Source organism: Pan paniscus, chromosome 21 (genome assembly GCF_029289425.2).
Source record: "Pan paniscus chromosome 21, NHGRI_mPanPan1-v2.0_pri, whole genome shotgun sequence".
NCBI classification, from domain to species: domain Eukaryota; kingdom Metazoa; phylum Chordata; class Mammalia; order Primates; family Hominidae; genus Pan; species Pan paniscus.
In genome coordinates, this window is record NC_073270.2 from 57315225 (window position 1) to 57338012 (window position 22788).

The 22788-nt window shown below is 48.4% G+C and overlaps 1 protein-coding gene across 1 annotated transcript in view; it reads right to left on the reverse strand.

Moving 5' to 3' along the window:
• Positions 1-335, reverse strand: part of NFATC2 (nuclear factor of activated T cells 2) — a 176959-nt gene extending 176624 nt beyond the window's left edge. Inside the window, exon 1 of the mRNA XM_063601232.1 lies at positions 55-335. Coding sequence (XP_063457302.1) covers positions 55-124 — 70 coding nt within the window. The 5' untranslated portion in view covers positions 125-335. The remainder of the gene's footprint in view (positions 1-54) is intronic.
• Between the last annotated feature and the right edge of the window lie 22453 nt (positions 336-22788).

The following is a 22788-nucleotide window of genomic DNA, read 5'->3' on the forward strand; positions in this document are numbered from 1 at the left end:
AAAGGGCCGGGAGGAGCGAGCGGAAAAGGCTGGAAGGGATCGAGAGTCAGTTACCTTGGTCCACAGACCCCATGATGCGGAGGGGATGGCAGTGCCCCAGTCTGAACGCAGCCTCTCTCTGCATCTGGAGGGCACGGGGGCTTGGCGCGTGTTTGGAAAGGGGGATCTGTTTGTATCGACCAGCAGCCGAGGGGACGCCGTCTTCTCTACCGCGTGCCCGCGGGGCTGCCCTGGCCGAGGAGCCTCGGAGCGACCCGGGAGCTGCGCGCCTCCCGGCTCCCGGCTCGGCGGAGTCGGCGCGGCTCCGCGATCCGGCTTACTCCAGAGGCAACGCGACTTCCTTCCCCGCGCTCCGTGTTTATAGGCTTTCAATGCAGTAAAATAACGGGATTCCCTCACTGTTTCCTCCTGTTTATCCAGCGCCATGGAAACCACTGGATCCCGTCCATCTCCAAAACTAAGGGCTTTCCTGCAAACTTCACACTCAGGAATCCATGACGTCGCCTCCTCCGCGGCCAGCCAGCTCCGTGGCTCCTTCGGCCGCCAGCACAAGTCCCTGATTGTTCGGGAGAAAAGTCTGGGAGAGGGAGCGAAGCGGGCGACGGCGAGAAGAAGGGGGTGGGGGCGTGCGAGTGTCCAAGTCAGCCCTGCAGGAGCTCCAGGCGGCTGTTTGCAAGGAGTGCCCAGCCACCGCCTTCCCTGGCCCGTGGCAGCTTTTCATAAATCAAGCCCGAGACTCCCAAGCCCCCCATTTGCCAAGCGGGCGCCTCTTGGAGAAAGCTGCCCAGGGTTCAAATCAACACCCCAGGTTGTCCAAGCTCCTGGACGTTTGCCCAGGGGCCCTTCCCAGTCCCTCACGGCCTCTGGCTGCCCAGATTTTTGTGTGTTCAAGGATGGTGGGGAGAAGGAAGAGGAGAAGGGGGAGGAAGGAAAAGAAAGAAATAACGGTGCCTTGTGTCAACTCTCCAACTTCGAGAAGTTTTTTTCAAAGAGTTTATTTTTAGATTCATTTAGAAAATCCAAGGTTTCCAGTGATGCTCAGAGGCTCCAGAAATAATGAAATGGCCAAAGAGAAGCTGAAACCAGGCAACCCATGTGTTTACACATGCTCCGAATAAACAGGAAAATAAAGAGAAAGGATATCATGAACTTTGCACAGTGTCCAGAAGAAAGTCCTTGCGATGCCACGCATGGTTCACAGCAATAGGCCACGAGACCCCCAGAAGGTCCGTGGGGAGGGGGAGAGGGAGAGGTGCAGCGGTCAAGATGCCTTTTCTGGACTTGGACTAGGTCTGCCTCTTCACCTGCCTGCAGGGTGGGAAATTCTGAGCCCAAAGATAAAGCTGGCTTTGAAAATGGACTTCAGATACTGTTGTGAGCTCTGATAAAAGTGTGGATAGCAACCAAGGCTGGTGACTCATCACATACACACCCCCCCTCCCCCCACACGCTCTTACAGAGAGACTTGAACTTAAAGAGGCATTGAGAGGCAGCTGGCTCCATCCGTGGGACCACTCTGTTTTCCAGTACTGGCCCACAATAGCCTCACTGGGCAGCTCGCAGACATAACCACTCCTGCTGGAGATAGATGCTGGCCCACAGAGACCAACTGGAACTGCGCCTGAGAAAGCCCCACCTCCAGCCCCGCCCAGGGGACTCTCTTCAAGCCTGCCTCAACCAGGGTGGCCTCCAGCAGGACAGTCTAAGTAATGCTGTTCCCCCCAGAGAGCAGCCATTATCTGTCCACCTACTGTGTGCCAAGGAATTCAAGGTAAGGAAGTCTCATTGACTCTCGAGTAACTCAAAAATCGTGGCGCCACCAAATTTCTTGCAACCACCCTGCAAGGAGGGGATCCTCTCTCCCACTTTCCAAAAGGGAAACTGAGGCACATAGAAGGCAGGTGGCTTGCCTGTTGATTTACTTGGCAAATTCTGGGGTGCAGCCTTTAAGGGCGTAGAGAGGATTCTTTTCAGTGGAGCCTATTGAGGAAGACTCATTCCCTGAGGCCTCTTTCACCAACCATCTGAAGCAAGAACAGGGTGACCAACCTTCCTGGTTTGCCTGGGATTGAGGGGGCTCCTAGAATGTAAGACTTTCAGTTTTAAAGCTGGAAGGTGGAACTTGGGACAGGTTGGTCATCCCAGGCATGAATGAAACTCAACTTCCTTTTGCCAGTATCCAGACACCAAGGAAGCCTGCTAACCATTATCTTCTGCAGACAGTTACTACACTTAGTAACACTATGAACGGCAACCCCTCACTCAGTACCTACTAGGTGCCAGGCCCTGAGCTAGAGTCATCTATAAATTCCCACTCACAATCCCACTGCAAAGTAATAGACTAAAGCTGAAAGGGGTTAGCCCTGTGCCATCCGATATGGCAGCCACTAGCCATATGTGGCTATTAAAATATTAAATAATTAACAAATAAAATGTAAGTGTCAGTTCTTCAGTTGCACAAGCCATATGTCAAGTGCTCAAAAGCCCACATGTGGCTGGTGGCTACCAAATTGGACAGCACAGAACAGAATGTTTCCATCACCGTAGAATGTCCTCTTGGGCAGTAGTGGGTTAGACAACCTGAGAGGCCATTTAGAGCTCAGGCTCTACAGTCAGATGGTTGGCTTTGCCATGGCATCACTCACCCCACTCTGTAAAATGGGGACACTAGGAATACCCTCCTTAAAGACTTGCTATAAGGATTCAATGAGTTTCTTTAATTGAAGTGCTAAGAACAGTAAAGCATATAACAAATCCTAAAAAAAAAAAAATTTTTTTTGAAGAAAACCTTCCCACAGTCAAGAAATGAGTAGTGATTAAGCCAGGAGTAGGATTATTAGACTCGGCATTCATGCCCTTCCTCTCCAGGGCTCCCTATAGCTGCCATGTCCAGAGCATCAGACAGGCTTGGCAAGGTCTGTTTCCTTTCACCCTCCCATTGAGCTTGATGCTGTGAGCCCCATTTACAGATGAGCAAACTGAGGCTCTACGAGTTGATGTGCACACAGCCAGTAAATGGACGGCCCAGAGTTGAACCCAGCTCTGTTTGGCAACAAAGCCTGTGTTCTTGGCACCATATCCCCTGCCTCCCAGAATCCTCCCTTGGTACCGAGGTTTTAGAGGCCAGAAGCGAGAAAGGAAACAAGCTTGCTGGGCCCTCCTCTGGCGGACTCATTATCGGGGATAAATTTAGACTCAGTCCCACCCAACTCAGGCCTCTGAGGCGATTCCCCAACTCCACAGGTGCCCAGAGCTGCTGAGCAGGGGATGTCTTTTGGAACTCGATAGAATCAGCATTAGCCACATTTTTATAGAGCCCACTCTTTGTCACGGTTAAGCGTTTTTCCCTTTTAAAGCACATTAATACTACAAGGGCTGGAGCCGGGGCAGTTGCAGCTGAGTCACCTAATTTGCCCTTCTGGGCTGCAGCTTTCGGCTTCTTAGTTTAGCCGTCCTTTGGTTCCTCAGACAATTTCTTTCCTCTCCCAGTGCCAGGGCAAGAAATATTTTGTCCTTTTGAACTGAACCACCCACTGTTTTTCACTTCTCTCGAGCACTCTCCCTTTTTTAAGGGATGCTCCAAGGGGGGTGGGTGGGGAGCTTCCGCCCACTAAATTATCCACGAAAACTCCCAAAAATAGAGGCTCTCAGCTGGGGTGGGAATGCACCAGCAAGTAAGGAAAAAGCAAAAGAGAAACCGAATCAAAGCAAATAGAAGGCGTCCAGGTGGCCGTAGGGGGAATGGTCCAGGGAGGCTGCAGAGACATCTGGGTTGGAGGAGACCTTGAATCACCGGGGAAGCCTTTTATTAGATTCTCTTCCCTCCGACATCCTCATAAATCAGAAACACAGGTATTTCTGCTGAGACACCACTAAAGTGATGTTGCCCCAAACAACTGATTCAACACCAGGGTTATTTAAAAGGACTAGGGCAGCTTAGGTGAGGGCCCTTCTTTGCATCGCTCAAGTGTTATCTCTGTGCCAATAGGTCCCCTTGACTGTCAACCCCTTCCTGGCTGAAATGTAGATGGCAGTTGAGAATTGTTCTAGATTTCTACATGTCTCATACATAGAAAGTAGGACCAACGCAGGTGTCTGAAGGGTTTATTGACCTACCTAGAATAACAATGAACATTTATAGAGCAATTGCTATATGGTAGGCATTAACTCATTAAATCCTGATGACAACTTTATGATGATCATTTTCCGGAGGAGAAAACTGCAGCACAGAGAGGTTGTGCAGCTTTCCCAAGGTTGCACAGCCAGTAAGTGGCAGAGGTGGGATTGGAACCCCAGCCACCTGGCTCTCGGGTGTTTTCTGAATTGCTCCGAGACGCTCCCTATCAAATATCTGTTTGCCAGGCTTATTCCATGGGGATGGCTCAGGCTAAGTGGTGGGGATGGGGTGAGGACACAATTAGAAGTCATAGTCCTTGCCTTCTACTTGGTTGACAAGGACACCACAAGGCCGAACGAGCAGGAGTGATCAACAGCAGCAACAGGAACGTGGGCTGGAAATGCTGGAGGTATTCACGGAAGTTGGTCAGTGCATCCTGGTGAGCTCTGACCAGGGGTCTCCACCCTCCCAGCTGGAACCTGGTGGTTGCCATTCCTGAACATCCTCCCCTTCCATTGCCACATCTTACAGATAGATCTCCCAGCTCTGAACATCTTCCCTCGGAAAAATCCCTCAAATTCACTCGTGGCCATTAAAATTTTAAATAATTGCAGGGCGTGATGACTCATGCCTGTAATCCCAGCACTTTGGGAGGCTGAGCCGGGAGGATCACTTGAGTTCAGGAGTTCGAGACCAGCCTGGCCAACATGGTGAAATCCCGTCACTACTAAAATTACAATTAGCTGGGCATGGTGGCGGGCACCTGTAATCCCAGCTACTTGGATGGCTGAGGCAGGAGAATCACTTGAACCCGGGACGCGGAGGTTGCAGTGAGCTGAGATTGCGTCACTGCACTCCAACATGAGTGACAGAGCGAGAGTCTGTCTCAAAAAAATTTAAAAATAAAAATAACTAAAATAAAATGTTAAATAATTAACAATTAAATAAAATGTAGGTGTCAATTCTTCAGTTGCACAAGCCATATGTCAAGTGCTCAAAAGCACACGTGGCTGGTGGCTACCAAATTGGACAGCACAGAACAGAACATTTCCATCACTGTGGAAAGTTCTCTTGGGCAGCCCTGGGTTAGACAACTTGAGAGGCCAGTTTCTCAGAGCGATTGAGAAAACACTTGAGAGCCAGGTGGCTGGGGTTCCAATCTCTGCCACTTACTGGCTGTGCAACCTTGGGAAAGCTGCACAACCTCTCTGTGCTGCAGTTTCCTCCTCTGTAAAATGATCATCCTAAGATTGTCGGGAGGATTTAATGAGTTAATGCCTACCACATAGCAATTGCTCTATAAATGTTCATTGTTATTCTAGGTAGGTCACTTCTCTTCCTCTCCACAATACCAGCCTTGCCAGGACCCCCATCAACATCTCTCTCCTGGTGACTCTTCGGCCTCTTCGCCTCCTCTTCTCTCCTGTTCCTTCCCTGAGGTCTATTCTTTCCTGCACAACCAATGTGATATTTTCTCAGCTTTAGAATCTAAAGGGGACATGTGACCATGTCATCCTCCACTGAATCACAATTACCTTGCGGGTAAAGTTCAAAATCCCATATGTGACCAATGACCTATAAAATCTAACCCACCTTCTCTAGTCTCACCACCACTTACCTCTTACACCCTTCAACTCCACACCCCTGCCTACTGAAATACTCAGCACCCCACCCCCTGCCAATTCTCCCTGTTATTCCTCACTTCCAGGATTTCCACTAGGCTGTTCTCTCTCTCCTCCCACCCTCAAGCTCCTCTCTGTGCTTGGGTAATTCTAGTGGCCTCCCAGTCTTGCCTTGGATAACATTTCTTAGGGAGAAGTCTCAGCTTCCTCATCTATAAAATGGAGCTACATCTACTTCTTAGAGTGATATGGTTTGGCTGTGTCCCCATCCAAATCTCATCTTGAATTCCCACGTGTTGTGGGAGAGACCTGGTGGGAGATAATTGAATCAAGGGGGCAGGTCTTTCCCATGCTGTTCTCATGATAGTGAATAAATCTCACGAGATCTGATGGTATTATAAGGGGGAGTTTTCCAGCCCAATCTCTCTCTTTGCCTGCTGCCATCCATGTAAGATGTGACTTGCTCCTTCTTGCCTTCCACCATGATTATGAGGCTTCCCCAGCCACGTGGAACTGTAAGTCCAATTAAACCTCTTTCTTTTGTAAATTGCCCAGTCTTGGGTATGTCTTTATCAGCAGCATGAAAATGGACTAATACAGGGAGATATGAGCATCTGAGAGGCCAATGTATCTGATGAAGCACTAAGCACAGTGCCCAGTACACAGTAGGTGCTCAATAATGGTAGCTACAGTTACTATCATCTTGCCACTACAAACACCTGTCATGCTTTATCACCCAGCTCAACCAAATATACCATTTCAGAAGTGCTCCATCCCTCTTAGAATAAAATTCAATTCCTCACCAAGGCTGATGCAGCCAGCCTCTAGAGGGTCCTAGTGGCTCCCACCTTGGTGTTCCTGCTCCTGGGCCACGCCCTCCTAAATGGGCAACACAAGGCTACTGCAGAAATGAGATGTATGACTTCCAAGTCTAGGTCACAAAAGATGTGTGGCTTCTGCACTGCTGTCTTGGATCACCCACCTTGGGGGAAGCTGGCTGCCGTGTTGTGAAGACACACAGGCAGCCTTTTGGAGAGGCCCATGTAGTAAGAAACTGAGGCCTCCTGCCCACAGCCCGCATTTCAGTCAACCCTTCAGATGACTGCAGCCACAGCCAATGGCTTGACTCAGGAAAAACCCTGAACCACCCAACTAATCTGTTCCTGAGCCACAGAAACTATGAGACGATAAATACTTGCTCCTTTAAGCTACAATGTCCAGGGGGAAGCAACAGAAAACGAATGCAACAGCCTCTGAGGTCCGGCCCTACCCACCTATCTGGTCTCCCATCTACTCCCCATGAGCCAGACACCTCCTGGCTTTTGTGCTTCCTTCCCTTTGGCCTGGGACCCTTTGTCCCTACATGTCTATGGCTGGCTTCTTCCATCTTCTCAGCCTCAGTTTAAATGCCATCCTGTGAATGCATTCTTCCATGACCCTCACCTCTGAAATAGGTTCCTCTGCCCTGAAGCTCAACCCCACCCCACAAATCTCAGTCCCAACGCCCTGTCATATTTCTTTATAGCATTTATCACTTACCACAAATAAATTACATATTCATTTGTGTATTCTATGTCTCCTTTGCCTCCCAACTAAAATATCAACTCTACGAAGGCAGGAACTTTGTTTTATTCCCTGCTGTGTCCTCAGCACCTAGAATGATGCCTGGCATACGGTCGGACCTCAAAAATGTTTGTTGAGTGAATAACACAATATGAAATTGTCTCATCTGTTTGTTTACTTGGTTATGACTCATCTCCCCGCTAGACTAGGAAAATAGGGCCATGTCTGTCTTACTCGGGACTTGGCATGGTGTCTGGAACGGGTGGTACTCAGTCAATTATCCTATCTAGCATCTGTGACGGACACAGGGACTAACTCATTTGGGTCTCACAACAATTCTCTAAGATGAAGGCCACTATTATCCCCATTTTGCAGGAGGGGCGGGAGAAACTGAGGCACAGAGGCCCAAGGTCAGCAAATAGTAAGCAACAGAGTATGAATGTGGAGAGTGGCAGCCTGGCTCCAGAGCCAGACTCCCAGGTCCCGTCTATGTTTGATGAATGAATGAACGACAGGCACAACCATGATGGTCTGGCCACCTGCTCAGCCCGCTGGAGAGAACCCTCGCTCCGTCACATGGCCGAGGAGGTGGGTGAGGTGCTCAGCTGGGGTTGGCAGAGGAGAAGGAACGGGGCGGTGGCTGGCAGCTGGGGAGGCCTTCCCCATCTCCTAGCGATGGAAAGGTTCACCTCATCCGGAAAGAACTCCCAGTTCCATGGTTGTGGCAGAGAGTGAGGTGTCTCCCCAGCCGGGTTCATTTCAAAATACATTGTCTTGCTTTTAATAGCCTCCCTGATCAGCTCTTGGAGGTTCTCATGACTGACTGTTCCCAAAATAATACCCGGCGCCGCTTTTTCCAACTCAGAAGTGCTGAATCTTGCTACCTCCCAATCAGCCGCTGGCTGCTGCAAAGAACTGTGGTAATCCCAGGGTCCCCCAAGACAGAATGTAACCCAACAGGGAGGTTTCTGAGGCATTTGGAGAGAACCCCGATGTTCCTCGGCAGCTCACAGGGCTGCTGACAGCAAGTTTCCGGTGACAGCCTGCCCATCCACGGGGCTCCCTCGCTGCTCCCAGCTGCTGAACTGAGATGTGACAGTGGCCAGCGGTAGCCCTAGGAACGCCCCGGCCCTCAGAGATGGAGAAGATTTTCCTAGAAGCTGGAGAGCTGACGTGGAGTGAGAGGGAATTGGCTTTTGGCCCTAGAGGCTGCGATCAGCTTGGCTTGTCTTTCTCCCTCTGTGGGTAGAAGAAGCGGGGCGGTATCTCGTTTGCGGTTTTTTGAGAGTGAACCTTGAAACATCAAGCATCTCTCCTGTGAAAGGAAAGGACTGAAGTACCTATAGCTAGACTATTTTTTCTTATATTTTAAAAATCAGACAGGCTATCTTCTTCCTTTGTGTATTCATTCAATAGACATTGTCATGTACCTAAAATATTCCAAGCACTTGGGATGCAGCTGCGAGCAAAACAGATGCAGGTGCTGCCCTACAAGGCTTTCAGTCTAGCGGGGAGACTGAGAGGAAACACACAAATATAGACAACACAGTTGAGTGGTGACGTGTGCCAAGAAAAACACATAAAGGAGAGCAGGAAGATATGGAAGACTGGGGAAAGGAGCGTTTTTTAGTCAGGGTGGTCTGGAAGACTTCACAGAAGAGGTGACACTGAGGAGAACTGAATGGCTTAAGGGAGCTGGCCATGCAGACAGCTAAGAAAATGCATTGCAAGCTGCGAGAACAAGACGTGCAAAGGCCCTGAGGCAGTATCCTGTAAAATAGGGAGCCTGCCATCACCAGAAATATTCATTTTTTTCATGCATTTGACAAGTTTTCTGGGCACCTGCCATGTGGCCCTGAACTTGATGCTGAAGATACAGACAGAAAACAAGACAGAAATTAATCTCTTCAGGGAGTTCATGCAGTCGGGGCGAGAGAGGTCAACTGACAGTACAAAACAGTGGGCAAGTGCAAGGATGGAGGAGGCTTGGGAGCTGAGAAATATGTGGGAGGGCACAAAACCTGGTCACGTTGGGGTGCTGGGGTAGGCCTTCAAGAGCAGTGACATCTAAACAGAGTCAATCCATAATCATAGTCGCTAAAATTTATTGAGTATTCACGTTGCACTTTGTCCTATTCCAAGTGCTTGACATGTGTATTAGTCTGTTTTCATTAGACATACCCAAGACTGGGTAATTTATAAAGGAAAGAGATTTAATTGACCTCACAGTTTCACATGGCTGGGAGGCCTCAGGAAACTTACAATCATGGCAGAAGGGGAAGCAAACGTGTCCTTCTTCATATGGCAGCAGCAAGGAGAAGTGCCGAGCAAAAGGGAGAAAAACCCCTTATAAAACCATCAGATCTCGTGAGAACTCACTCACTATCACAAGAACGGCATGAGGGTAACCAATTCCATGATTCAATTACCTCCCACTGGATCCCTCCCATGACGTGGGGATTATGGAAACTACAATTCAAGGTGAGATTTGGGTGGGGACACAACCAAACCATATCAACATGTATTAACTTGTCTAATCCTCCTAGCCTTTGAAAATTCAAATATTTCCCCTTTTCACAGATGACAAGAGAGGCCAAATGACTTGCCCTAGGCCACATAGTGGAAGAGCTGGAAATCAAAACTTTAAAGAGGTGGAACATATTCTCCACTTTCCCTTCTCTCCTTCCTGCTAAAATATGGATTTGATGGTAAGAGCTTGAGCAACCATCATGGGCCATGAGGTAGAAACTGTGTTAAGGAAGACAGAGCTGACAGATAGAAGGAGTTCAGGTCCCTAATGACCAGGGAGCCACCACAGCAACCCTAGATCTCCACCCACATTCTTCTTGAGAGAGAAATAAATATCTAACTTACTTAAGTCATTGCTGTCTAGGGGTCTTTAGTACGACAGCTAAACCTGTGCCCTAACCAATATGGATTCTAAGAGTAATGAAGAACCATCGAGTATGGGGACTCTGAGTGACACGAACAGATATGCACTTTAGAAAGATGGCCATAGCTGAAGTTAAGAGTCAGGCTCGGCCGGGCACAGTGGCTCACGCCTGTAATCCCAGCACTTTGGGAGGCTGAGGCGGGCAGATCACAAGGTCAGGGGTTTGAGACCAGCCTGGCCAACATGGTGAAACCCCATCTCTACTAAAAATACAAAAATTAGCCCGGTGTGGTGGCGGGCACCTGTAATCCCAGCTACTCGGGAGGCTGAGGCAGGAGAATCGCTTGAACCCAGGAGGCAGAGGTTGCGGTGAGCCTAGACTGTGCCATTGCACTCCAGCCTGGGGGACAGAGCAAGACTCCATCTTAAAAAAAGGGTCATAGCTTTAGGCGATATACCTAATGCTAAATGACAAGTTAATGGGTGCAGCACACCAGCATGGCACATGTAAACATATGTAACTAACCTGCACATTGTGCACATGTACCCTAAAACTTAAAGTATAATAATAATAAAATAAAATAAAATAAAATAGTCAGGCTCCAGGGCCAGCTGGTCTCTGTTCAGATCCCAGCTCTGCTTCTCCCTAGCTGGGTGGCCTTTGGCAGGTTACTTAACTTCTCTGTGCCTGGGTTTCCTCGTGTACAAAATGAAAGTAATATTACCCATTGGAGAGCTGTTGTGAGGATGAAATGAGTTAGCACATGGAATGGTGCTTAAAATAGCACCTGGCACATACTAAGAACCTTAGGCTCTGTGGGTGCCTGGGACCAAGGCAAGCCCAGAAAGATGTCTAAGGAGCTCCAAGCCTTCATTAGCACTCAGAGGAAACAGGCCATGAGGGAGAACACGTGGATGGAGCAGTGACCCAGGAATAAAGCCAATGGGCCCTGGGGAGCTGTATCCAGAGTGGGGCATAAGCTGGTAATGGGCCATGTTGCAGAAAGCCACCTCAGCACAGTCCAGCCCAGGAAGCCGTGCCTGGGAGCCCCACATGGAAACGGGGTGGTTGCTCTGCCAGGAGAAGCGTGCTGCACTTTTCCCCCCGTGGGCTCCCTGGAAGATAAGAAACCCAAGCTTCCTGAGGATATGCTCTGAACCCTCCTGCTGGCTCCTCTGGGCTTGTCAAAATATTTCTTTGTGGAGCCATCCCTGTTTTTCCATTAATAAAAGTATTTTTGGGCTCCCAGCAACAATGAGTGAGTGTTACAAAAGAGGTTGGGCCTTCCAAGGTAAACAGAGCTCATCCCCAACCTCAGCCGGTGGCTCTGGGCCACTGAGCAGGGGCGTGGTTGTTCTTATTCTGGAGCTCTCTGTGCTCTGAGCCCTGATTTGGCACAGGGAGAGCAGGTTCTAGGATGGGCTGCCCTATCCACAGAGAGGGCCCTGCCAGTGCTCTTCAGGGTCCCCCGGGCTTGCATTGCCAGGGCATGCTGCATCCATCTTCCCTCCAGTTGATCAGTCAATCAGTCAACACACGTCTGTTGAGGTCCTGCTCTGGGCCCAGCAACACACAGAAAAGATACAGTCTTCTACCCTATTGCAGGGCAACAGATGTGGGAGCAGGTGAACCCACAGGTGCCATGGTAGATATCTCCCTGGAGACAAGCCAGGGCAGAGGGGAGAGAAGCACCTAGTGCAGCAGTGATCACTATGGGCTCTGTGTTCAAACTGGGATCTACTGCCCATGGGCCATGGGACTGTAGGCAAGTGACTCAACCTTTCAGGGAGCAAGTCTCCTCATCTGCAAAGTGGCAATACTAAGTAAGTTAATATAAGAAACATGCTTAGAATAAAACTGTACACAATGCAGAAGTGTTCGCTATTAAATCATTGTCAAGAAATCAATATTTGTTGAATGAATGAATGAATGCATGAATGAGGAAGTAGGTGGATGGATGGATGAATGGATGGAGTCAATGTGTCAGTAACTGTATTAGTAATCTCTTGCGGCATAATACATCAGTCCAAAACTTAGTGTCTTGATGCAATCATAAATATGTATCATCTCTCATTATTTCAGTGAGTCAGAAATTCAAGAGCTGCTTAGTTGGGCTCTGGCTTCTTCATTGTGTTGAAATCAAGATGTCAACCAGGGCTGCAGTCATCTGAAGGTTGGACTGGGGCTGAAGAATCCACTTCCTAAGTGGCTCCCTTTCATGGCTGTCAAGTTAGTGCTGGCTATAGGCAGGAGGCTTCAGTTCCTCCCCATGTGGGCCTCTCCTCAGGACCGCTTGAGTGTGCTAACAACATGGCAGCTGGCTTCTCCCAGAGTGAGTGACTGAGGAGAAAGGGAAGCAGCAAAACCAGAAGCTGTGACCAGCGGTCAGTTTTACCACATCCTATTCCTTAGACGCAAGTCATTAAGTCCAGCCCACATTCAAAGGCAAAGGAATTGGCCTTTACCTTTGCCCTTTGAAGAGTGGCATGTCAAAAAAAACTTACAAGTATAGTTTAATCATGACAGTGACCAAATAGATCCCCCAAACAGATCACAAAGGCCTCAAATACTAGCTTCCCCAGACCAAAGGAGTATGCACTGTAGGAATCCATTCATTCAAAACTTTGGAACAGTCCAAATCAATTTGCAAGATAGCAGTCAAGTCAATAGTTGGTTAGGTGGGGGAAGGAGGGATCAACTGCAAAAGGCAATGGAGATGTTCTGTATTTTGACTGGGACGATGGTCAAAACTGATTGAACTGTACCTTTAAAATATGCATTTCATTGTATGTGAACTGTAATTTATTAAAGTTTATTTTTAAAAATACCAGCTTCCTGACTTTGAGTAAACTATTCCTATAATTTCTTTGGTCTAGGTCAGAGATCAACAAATTTTTTACCAGCTCTGGTCCATTGCCTGTTTCTGTAAATAAAGTTTTATTGAAACGCAACCACTCACATTTATTTACAGATTGTCTATGGCTGTTTTCACACTATAATGGCAGAGTGACACAATTGAGTAGAGCATATGGCCCGCAAAGCTGAAAATATTTACTATCTGGGTCTTTTGCAAAAAAAAGTTTGCTGGCTGGGGGCTGTGGCTCATGCCTGTAATCCCAGCACTTTGGGAGGCCGAGGTGGGTGGATCACGAGGTCAGGAGATAGAGACCATCATGGCCAACATGGTGAAATCCCGTCTCTACTAAAAATACAAAAATTAGCTGGGCACGGTGGCATGCGCCTGTAGTCCCAGCTACCTGGGAGGCTAAGGCAGGAGAATTGCTTGAACCCGGGAGGCAGAGGTTGCAGTGAGCCAAGATCATGCCACTGCACTCCAGCCTCGACGACAGAGCGAGACTCAGTCTAAAAAAAAAAAAAACAATTTTGCTGACCCCAACTCTAGAGGGAAAACTAGGAGGATAGTTTAATGCTACTTTAGATGCATCCATTTTCAGGGCCAAATGTATGCCAATTTGTCAATCTTTTTACCCTAAAACTGTAGCAGCCCTCAGCTCATGTGTGTGCACAGCAACTTCTCCCAGTAGCAGACAGATGTGGGAAGATCCAAGTTCTCCCGGAAGATCCCACGACTTGTCTGCATTTGGGAACTGTTCGACATTTCCTTAGAAGTGCTTTCTACAGCCCACTTTTTAGTGTCTGGGACCCCTGCCTGAGCTGGTGAATCAAGAACTCGGCCCACAGAGCAGGAGACACGGGCAGCACTTTTGGGGGATTGTCTACATTTCATTATTATGTTTATCTACATTCAATTTCTTTTCCTTCTTCCCTTTCTTCCTTCCTTCTTTTTTTCTTTCCTTCTCCAAAGACACATCGGTCCACCAGGTTGGCTGTGTGGGTCAGATTCTCTCAAAGTGATTCTGTTTCATGGTGTTGACTCAACTTGTAGTCAGGCTGGCAGTATAAAATTGCATCTCAATCAGCTTTAAGAAGAAAACTTAAAAACCAAAATGGGAATTACAAATGAAAGGCCGCAGGGAGGGCAACTGTCTGCCACTAGCCTCTCCCCTTAAAGCTAAAAAGTCAGAGCATGAAACAGCAGGAGAAAGACCGTCTCAGGGTTTCAGTCCCAGAAGACCCTAAACCCAGACTGGGGAGGAGGGGCCTGGGGGTGAGCCTGCTAGGGGGATCCACCCTGCAGGAAGGCCCCTGTCCATAGTCATTGTCTTTGCCCCACCCCTTCCCCTTCTTCTGGAAATAGTGTCCCAATTTTTACTTTGAGGTCAAACCTTTCTGACTCTCAGCTTGTGCAGTTGGAGAGGGGCTGACTCTCTCAGCGCTTGGGATGGGCACGTGACCCAAGTCCTCCTCAGGAGCATCAGGGTGATGGTCTCAGGTCAATGAGAATCCACCCCAGGACTGTAGTTTGAACTGCCGGGAAAGCAAATGTCTCTCACACAGACGTTCTCTCTATTTCCTGCTGAGATGTGAGGATGAAGATCTGCAACTGCTCTCCACCAGCTTGGTGCACTGCACTCTATACCGCAAGATGTCACAGGAGAAGACGGAGCCAGGAGATGGAAAGAGATTAGGTGCTGCTGACGACATTTGAGCCCCTGAATCCAGCCATCCCTGAAGCTAGAGGAAACTCCATATAGCTTCTCACATATATAAAAACATTTCTTCCTCACTTAAGCCATTTTGAATTGGATATTCTGTCACTTGCAACATCTCCTATTTCATCCACAGGAGTTTGAGATCTGGAGACCTGGAGAACCGGAGCCCCAGCTGCTGGTTGTTGGCAGTAGCCACTTTTCTGCCATGAAGAAAGCCAGACTGAGGGCAAGGCTAACGCAGAGGGGAGCAAACCAAAGGAAATGCAGAGAAATAGAACCAGAGCCTTGATCATGCAATTCCTGAAGCCCATTTCCCCCTAAAGTTCCCGAGAGTGAGGAGATACAGTTCCCTAAGGTTAAAGCCAGTTCGAGTCAGGTTTTGCATTACTTGTGGCCAAAAGAGTCTCAAGTGACACATTCGGTCTTCTTCCATGTAACACAGAGATAATCACATTTATCTCAAATAGTGGCTCTGAGGAATAGAGACCAGATGTGCAAATGCTCCTGCCCAGAGCCTAACAGACAGAGCAGGGGCTCCACAGATGCGTTCCCACTGCTTCTCTGACTTATTTTCTCCCCATTCCTCGCTGCTGGTCCCGTGCAGGGCAGGCTGAGGGCCATGTCATTGCTGATTCAGGCCGGGTAGGACAAGGCCTCAAGGTACAGTGGTCACTGGTCCCACAGATGGAATCAAGTGTGACACCTCCTTTCTGCAAAGACAGGGCAGTCCAGGGGCAACCAGAGCTGGGGCTTCACCCAGTCCTCCCAGTAATGCATGTCAGTTGACTCCCCTTCTGGTAATACAGTGCCCCCATTTCTCTCTGGCAGTCCACTCCTTCCTACCTCTGTACTCTTGGAAGGGGCTCTGTACTCTTGGAAGGGGCTTCAACCCCAGTTTAAAGTTGAGTCATGTGACGAAGGTGTAAGCCAATCAGCCTATCACATTTCCCCTGACCACTGGTGATTGGTTCAGGGAGGAGCATGTGACCCAGGCAGAGCCAGTGTTACCCAGGAGCCTCTGCTGGGCTCTAGATAGCAGCTCAGTCTTTCCTGCTGGAAATGCAAGGGGAAGAAGAATGTGGCTGTCATGGAAGGAGGAGAGGACAGGTAAGGGAGAGTCAGGACAGCAGAGGTGAAACCAAACCCTATCCACGTTGTCCGAACTCCTGAATCCAACCAAGCCTGGGGTCCACCCTGGAACTTTTCAATAAGAAATTCTTTTTCATTACTTCGACCAGTTGGTGAGGTTGCTAAGTTTAGCAAATAAAAATCCAGGCTTCGGATTAAATTTGAATTTCAGATGAACAACAATATTTTAGTATATGTGTGTCCCATGCAACATTTGGTACCTACTTACGCTAAAAAAAAATTATTCATCGTTTAGCTGAAATTCAAATTTAACTGGGTATCCTGTGTTATATGCAGTGACCCTACTAGTTCGGGCCAGGTTTCTGATTCTTTGAACGCAAGAGAGTCTGAACTGAGGCCCAGTCCCATCCCCTTCAACAAGGGCACAGGGGTGCTACTCCTCCTGCCGCACTTCACAGAACATGACCCCCCACTGCCCAACCACAGGGGTTAGCCTCGGCCACTCCATCAGCCTCCTTTGTACCTCATTTCTCCTGCTAGCAAGGGTGCTACCCACGGCAGTAAAGAACCGTGGCCACAGCTCCTACTGGGGATGCCTACTGTGTGTGAAGGGCTAACCTGTACCCTTTCACCTCCTCCCCACAGCACGATCCTAAGAAGTAGGCAAACTACAGTCCTCATCTATTAGATGAGTAAAGCAGCTCAGAGGCTCTGTGACCCACCCAGGGTCCCACAGCTAGTAAGAGGTAGGGCTATGTTTCATACCAAGCACAGGTTCTAGGAATGACACTTCCAAGCCGGAGGGGATAGGGAAGGAGCTGCCTCTCCACGGAAGGAGGATCCTTCTGAGGAAGCCCTGTGGCCGCCCTCTGGATAGAGGCAGGAGGCCTGGGGAGGTCTGAGTCACTGTGTGGCTAGAGAGCAGGGGTGCTGGGATCAGCAGAAAACCTAGCAGACTCTCTCCCTTAGGGATTTAAAATGACTGGGCCCAGGGAAAGGGGAAGGACATTGGCCAAGCCATCCTCAGACAGCCTGGGGAGCAGAGGAAGCCGGCCTGGCGGGTCACCTGGGGGCAGGTGCCCCACCTCCTGCTTCTCACCTCCTTGGCCTTTCCCAGGCCCCTCTCCTGAAGGCCTGCTCACTCTCAACCTCTGTTTTGCTATTTTGCTTTTTTTTTTTTTAAAGTTCCTTTGTTGTTACCACTTAAAACAATAAATAAATAAGGCAAACCAACAAAGCAGACATCTGGAAAGCTTTGTGGAAAATGGCATCTTGTTCAGAGGACCCGCCCTCCCCGGAGTCAGAACACAAGTGCCCACGGGACTCTCAACTGGCCCCTGAATGCTCTCAGAGGAGAGGTGAGACCCCCTCACTGTTCTCCTACCAAATCCCTGTCTTCCCTGGGGGTCATGTCCCTCCCAAAACACCACCACCTCCATCGGCATGGCTCTCAGCTCCCATTCTGCACCCTGACCAGGCTGCTGAGCCTCCCTGACTTACGCCCAGCACATCCCCGACCCTACTCCATCATTTTCCCTCCCACTTAGGGCTTTTTCATTCTGGCAGCCATGCCCCATCTCGGACTTGTCTCATTTCTGACCCATCACAAAAGCCTCTGTTCCCCTCACTTCACCTCTTCTCCTTCCACTCCACCTGACCCTTCACCCCACCTCTGCTAAAGTATCTTCTCAGAGTACACCTCAGATCATAATACCACTTTCCCCTGCTCAACAACCTTCTAGGCCAATGAAGTGGCTCACGCCTATAATCCGAGCACTTTGGGAGGCCGAGGCAAGTGGGTCACTTGAGGTCAGGAGTTCAAAACCAGCCTGACCAACATGGTGAAACCTCAGCTCTACTAAAAATATAAAAATTAGCTGAAGCGTGGTGGCGCACACCTGTGGTCCTGATTACTCAGGAGGCTGAGGCAGGAGAATCACTTGAACCTGGGAGGTGGAGGTTCCAGTGAGCCGAGATCACGCCACTGCACTCCAGCCTTGGCAACAGAGTGAGACTCGGTCTCAAAAAACAAAACAAAACAAAAAAAAACCTATGGCTTCCTAGTGTCTCCTGAAATAAATACCAGCAGCTCCTCACTGTGATGTTAAACCTTCCTGCAATGGATGTCTTTTGTTTTTATTTTTCCAGTGTTCCTTTTTCCTTCTTTTGGTAACTCCACCCTTGGTGGTTTTCTTGAGGGTCAGGGAATCGCACCTCCCTAACTTTGAGTCCAACTGTTTTAGGGTCTACCCATAATGCCAGGTCCAGGAGGAGGTTGTGTGACCCAGGCTGGGCCATTGAGTGTGCAGCATTCCCCTGAACAAGGAGTTGGTTCAGGGTTGGCCACATGACCCAGGTCAGGCCAGTCACAGCCAACCCTAGGTCCTTGGCTGGAATGGAGAAAGAGGGGCTCTCTCTGTTGGTGTCACCAGGCTGAGAAGATACAGGTCAGGAGCTGATGAGGGCCATCAAGCCACCACAAGGGGAGAGTCGAGGGGAAGCAAAGCTGTAAGATCAAGAAAGAACTGGTATTTAAAACATCTTTAAGTTCCTGCATACAGCTGTGCCTGAAGCCAGTTGACCCACACTATTTTTTTAGGTTTAAACTAGTTTGAGATGAGTTTCTGTCACTGGCAGCCAAAGGCATTGTAATGAATATAGTCTCCAATCATGGGTTCCGACTTCCTCTTCTAGCTTTACTCTATTTTCCTACGTGCGTCAGTGCTTCTGAGAAAATGGTCTCTTGAACAGCCAGTGAAACATATCCCATATCTCAGCCTGTGCCTTTGGTCCTGCTGCTTCCTTGACCTGAAATACCCTCTTCTTTGTAAATACTGCTTTACAAAGCTCTAATCCTCCTTTAAGGCCTTTCTCAAGCTGGTCTCTTCCATGAGAATGTCATCGCTGTCATTTTCTTACTTTCTGTCCCCATAATGCTCTCCAAGAACTTATTGCCCTTCCTTGAATCCTGGTCATTTGTATATCTCCTTTCCCTTCTCAGAGTTAGGGACTCAGATGACAAGGAGACATTATTGTTCAGCTCTTCCTAAGCACAACGCATGCATGGAACAGAAACTCAGGAAAAGCATCTTTGTGCTCATGGCCAGCCTGGTGAAGCCTCCCAGGACTCACTCACCTGAGACCTTAATTTTGGGACAGATGTTCTGCCTGCCTGTTTCACATTCATTATCCCATCTTTTCATACCAGTACCCCAATTTTCCTTTGAAGGACCACTCCATCTCCATCCTCATTTTTTTTCCATCTCCCTTTCCTGGTATCCATCCTCATTCTTAAGACTTAGGTAGAGCCCTTCCCTCCCTCTCTCTGACTCCACAGATGCCATGTGACCCAGACCTGGCCAACCAGGGCACTGCACACTCCTAACCCCAGTGATTGTCTCAGGTTTGGACATGTGATCAAGGCCAGAGATTCAAACATAGAACTTTTGCTGGAACCATTGAGAAGGGGACGCTCTGTTGAATGGGATCAGAAAACTAGGGGGATGTGAGCCTGGGCTGCTGGAGCCACCAGGAAAAGAAGCTCTGCCTGAGGAAAAAAAAAAAAAAAGCAAACATAAAGCAAAACAGAGCCAGGACCTAGAGGCAGATGCTTCATATCATTTGCATCCTAGATCCAACCATGTCTGAAGCCAGTCCTACTCTGTACTTTTAGATACATGAGTGAATAATTCCTAACGGATTGGGCTTCTGTCACCTGCAACCATGAGTCTCAACCTATACAAGGTCCAAGTCTCTCTCCCCATCCTTATTCCTAATCCAGAGCACATCAGGTGGTCTTTAGTTAGTGATCAGCTGACTAAGGGCAGGACTTATTCTCTGCCTTGTCACTGATCCTTTTCCCTCCACTGCACACCCCAACTCTTACTCTAGCTAAGACCTACCCATCCTTCCAGTCTCAGCTTAACTGTTACTCCCGGAAAGACCTTTCCTGACACTCCCAGAAAAAAATTGGTCTCCCCCTAACACCTGAGCCTCAAAACACCCCAGGTTTTCTTTCTCACAGTTGATGATTCCATAATTGTTGGAGAAATTAAGTTTTCTATATCTGCCTCTCCCAAACCTGCAAACTTCACCAGCCACACATAGTCTCATTTGCTTCCACATTTTCAGGGCCCAGCGCAGAGCCTGACATAGTAGGTGCTCAGTAAATGGCTACTGAATTAATAAATGTACTGACACAACTCAGGAATCAAAGAATATGTCTCTCAGGTTTCTCAACTTGAATAAAGATGGTGGAACCATGTCTCTTACTACTACCTGGTCCATTGATGGAGGGTTCCAGGAGAACCAGCCGTGGGAGGGCTTGAAGAGAAATTGCCTCTTTGTGCCACTCCACAGAGGTATTAGCATATTGAACTTGATCAGAAAGTCCAACACAACTTGCGATTCATTACTGGAGACCTTAGCCACGCCCTGAAGCAAATGTCAAATTTCACACATTTAATGAACTCCATACTTGAAATATGTGGCCTGTAAAATCTGATTTACACTGCTGTTAAAATCCTCAGTGCCTAAAAAGGAATGTGAAAAGTATGTATTTGTGCTAAGAGAAGGGGCTTTTTTTTCCCAAGACATTAATTCACTCCAAGGCATATAAACGTTCCCTAAAGCATCATTTCAATTGCAATATTTCTTTCAGCACCTCAAATTTAGTTACCAACTTTTAAGAAGAGGGGCTGTGTTAGGTTACACACGAATGGAAAAGTGCCACCATGTAATTGTCAATTCTCTGGAAGGTAAGCTGAGTTGACAGCTGAGCGGGGGACAGCCCCGAAGCAGGCAGAGCACAGCTTACCTGGCACTATAATTAAGACCTGCCTTAAGTCAACACCGACGCGGCCACGGTGCCTGGCAAGATGAATTTCTTTTTTCAATTCAGCCACAACCTTATTTATTTATTGGATGCTAACACCTGGTATTTCTTTCGTCTGGAAGTTCGCGGCTTGCTTTGGCACGTTTTAGGTTCAGTACCGCGGGGTGGCTGAGCTTCCTGACGGGGTGACAGGAGGCCTCCCTCTGAGGTGATCCATGGAGCAGAGGCAGCACAAACCAACTTCCAAGGACATAGTCTAGACTGAAAAGGACACCCTGACCCTCGTTTTCAAGCTTTACTGGCTAGGAGAATTCCGTCCACAGAAGCTGCTATCCTTGAGAGCGCAAAGCATAGCCGATCGTGAGTGCTCGGCACACGGTCATCCCATCCCGGCTTGCTTCCGGAAAACTAGGGCTTGACTCTGATTGGCCTGTATCCATTTCCTTCTCACCAGTGATTGATCTAGGGGTGGGCGTGTATCCAGTGCTGACCAATGAGATGTGAGAGAATTTCCAGGAAACTCTTTCAAAGCTGATCAAAAGAGACGGCCTAGAAGAGAGCGTCCTCGTTTTTCTAAAGTTCCACTGGAGATGCTGAGAGTTACCCTGGTGTGGAACTCACTGCCTTCATTGGACAAAGTAAAACCTGAAGCTTATAGAGAAGTGATAGTCTTGACCACAGCGAGTCCAGTGGCAACGCCAACATTATTACTGTAGTGGACATGCGTTACTCTTTGACCACCAAGCATCTAAGTCACCCTTTCTCCTGGGGAAAACAAAAACAATCTCTCTGGGGAATTACTTCCTCCCCATGGCAGGCAGTCTTGGAGGAACTGTCAATCAAAATACCCTGCCATGTAACCCAAACTTGGCCCATCAGATTCTCACACGAGGATGTTGACCCTTGAGTGATGCAAGATGGGAGTGATGTGGTGGGGGTGGCGGGATAAGAAACCTGCAGGTGATAAAACAGGCTGAGGGACCTGGTTGCACGGCATATTAGCTCCTGCTACCTCCCACCTCCGGCCTGCCCTCATTCTTATTCATAGCCAAAGCTCCAGTCTGTGAGCCACTCCACATCCTGGCAATAAATTTCCCCTCCCTGTTTCTTGGCTGAACTTTGCCAGTTCTAATTTTTGTTGTGTGCAACCACAGAACTGTAACCGATACGGAACAATAAGTTGATTGTGACCATGCCGGGCGTATCACATACATCACATTTATTTTTCTTTCACAATATCAATTATGGAGTGGGCACACATGCACACAATATCAATTATGGAGTGGGCACACATGCACACAATACCAATTATGGAGTGGGCACACATGCACACAATATCAATTATGGAGTGGGCACACATGCACACAATATCAATTATGGAGTGGGCACACATGCACACAGACATGTACCCATTTTACAGATGAAAAATCTCAGGGTCAGACTGCAACATTTGCCCAGCATTTCATAGTTAATAAACTGCCAACCCTGGAATTTAACTGTACCTTGTTTTGCTTATCTGTGAGATGAGTTTAACTCCACTTAGCCTGCAAGGTTAGAGTGAGGATACAAGAAAATACAGGTCCAAGTGCCTGGTACACACATTTGGAACTTCCATGGCTCTCAGAAGTGTCTTTTTTGAGAGGCTTTTCCTAGGCCCATGGGAGATTCTTTCAGGAGTTCAAAGAGCTTTCTCATGGATTGACTCACCAAAAGCCCCATCCCTGAACTTGGAGAAAGAAACCAGTCGTACTTGGGGTAACAATGTGGTCTGGAGTATGAACCATATCCTTGATGTCTCTGGCTATGGGAATCCATGATCCCGGGATCTGGAGTCTCTCAACGTGACATATAGTAGGCCCGCTCTGCACACTTATCTCCAAAGGTCAGAGGGTAGCTTGCTGCCTGGCATGGTGGGGACAGACTCAGGGTACATAGAAGCCTTCCTACTAGGCAACAATACCCATTTCCTGCCACTCTTCAGCACTGGCTGCCATTGCTTTTCTTCCTGTTCCTGAAAACTCTGAACGCTTCCTGCCACAGGGCAATTTGCACATGATATTTTCTCTGCCTGGAACACTGCTGCTTGCATCTATGA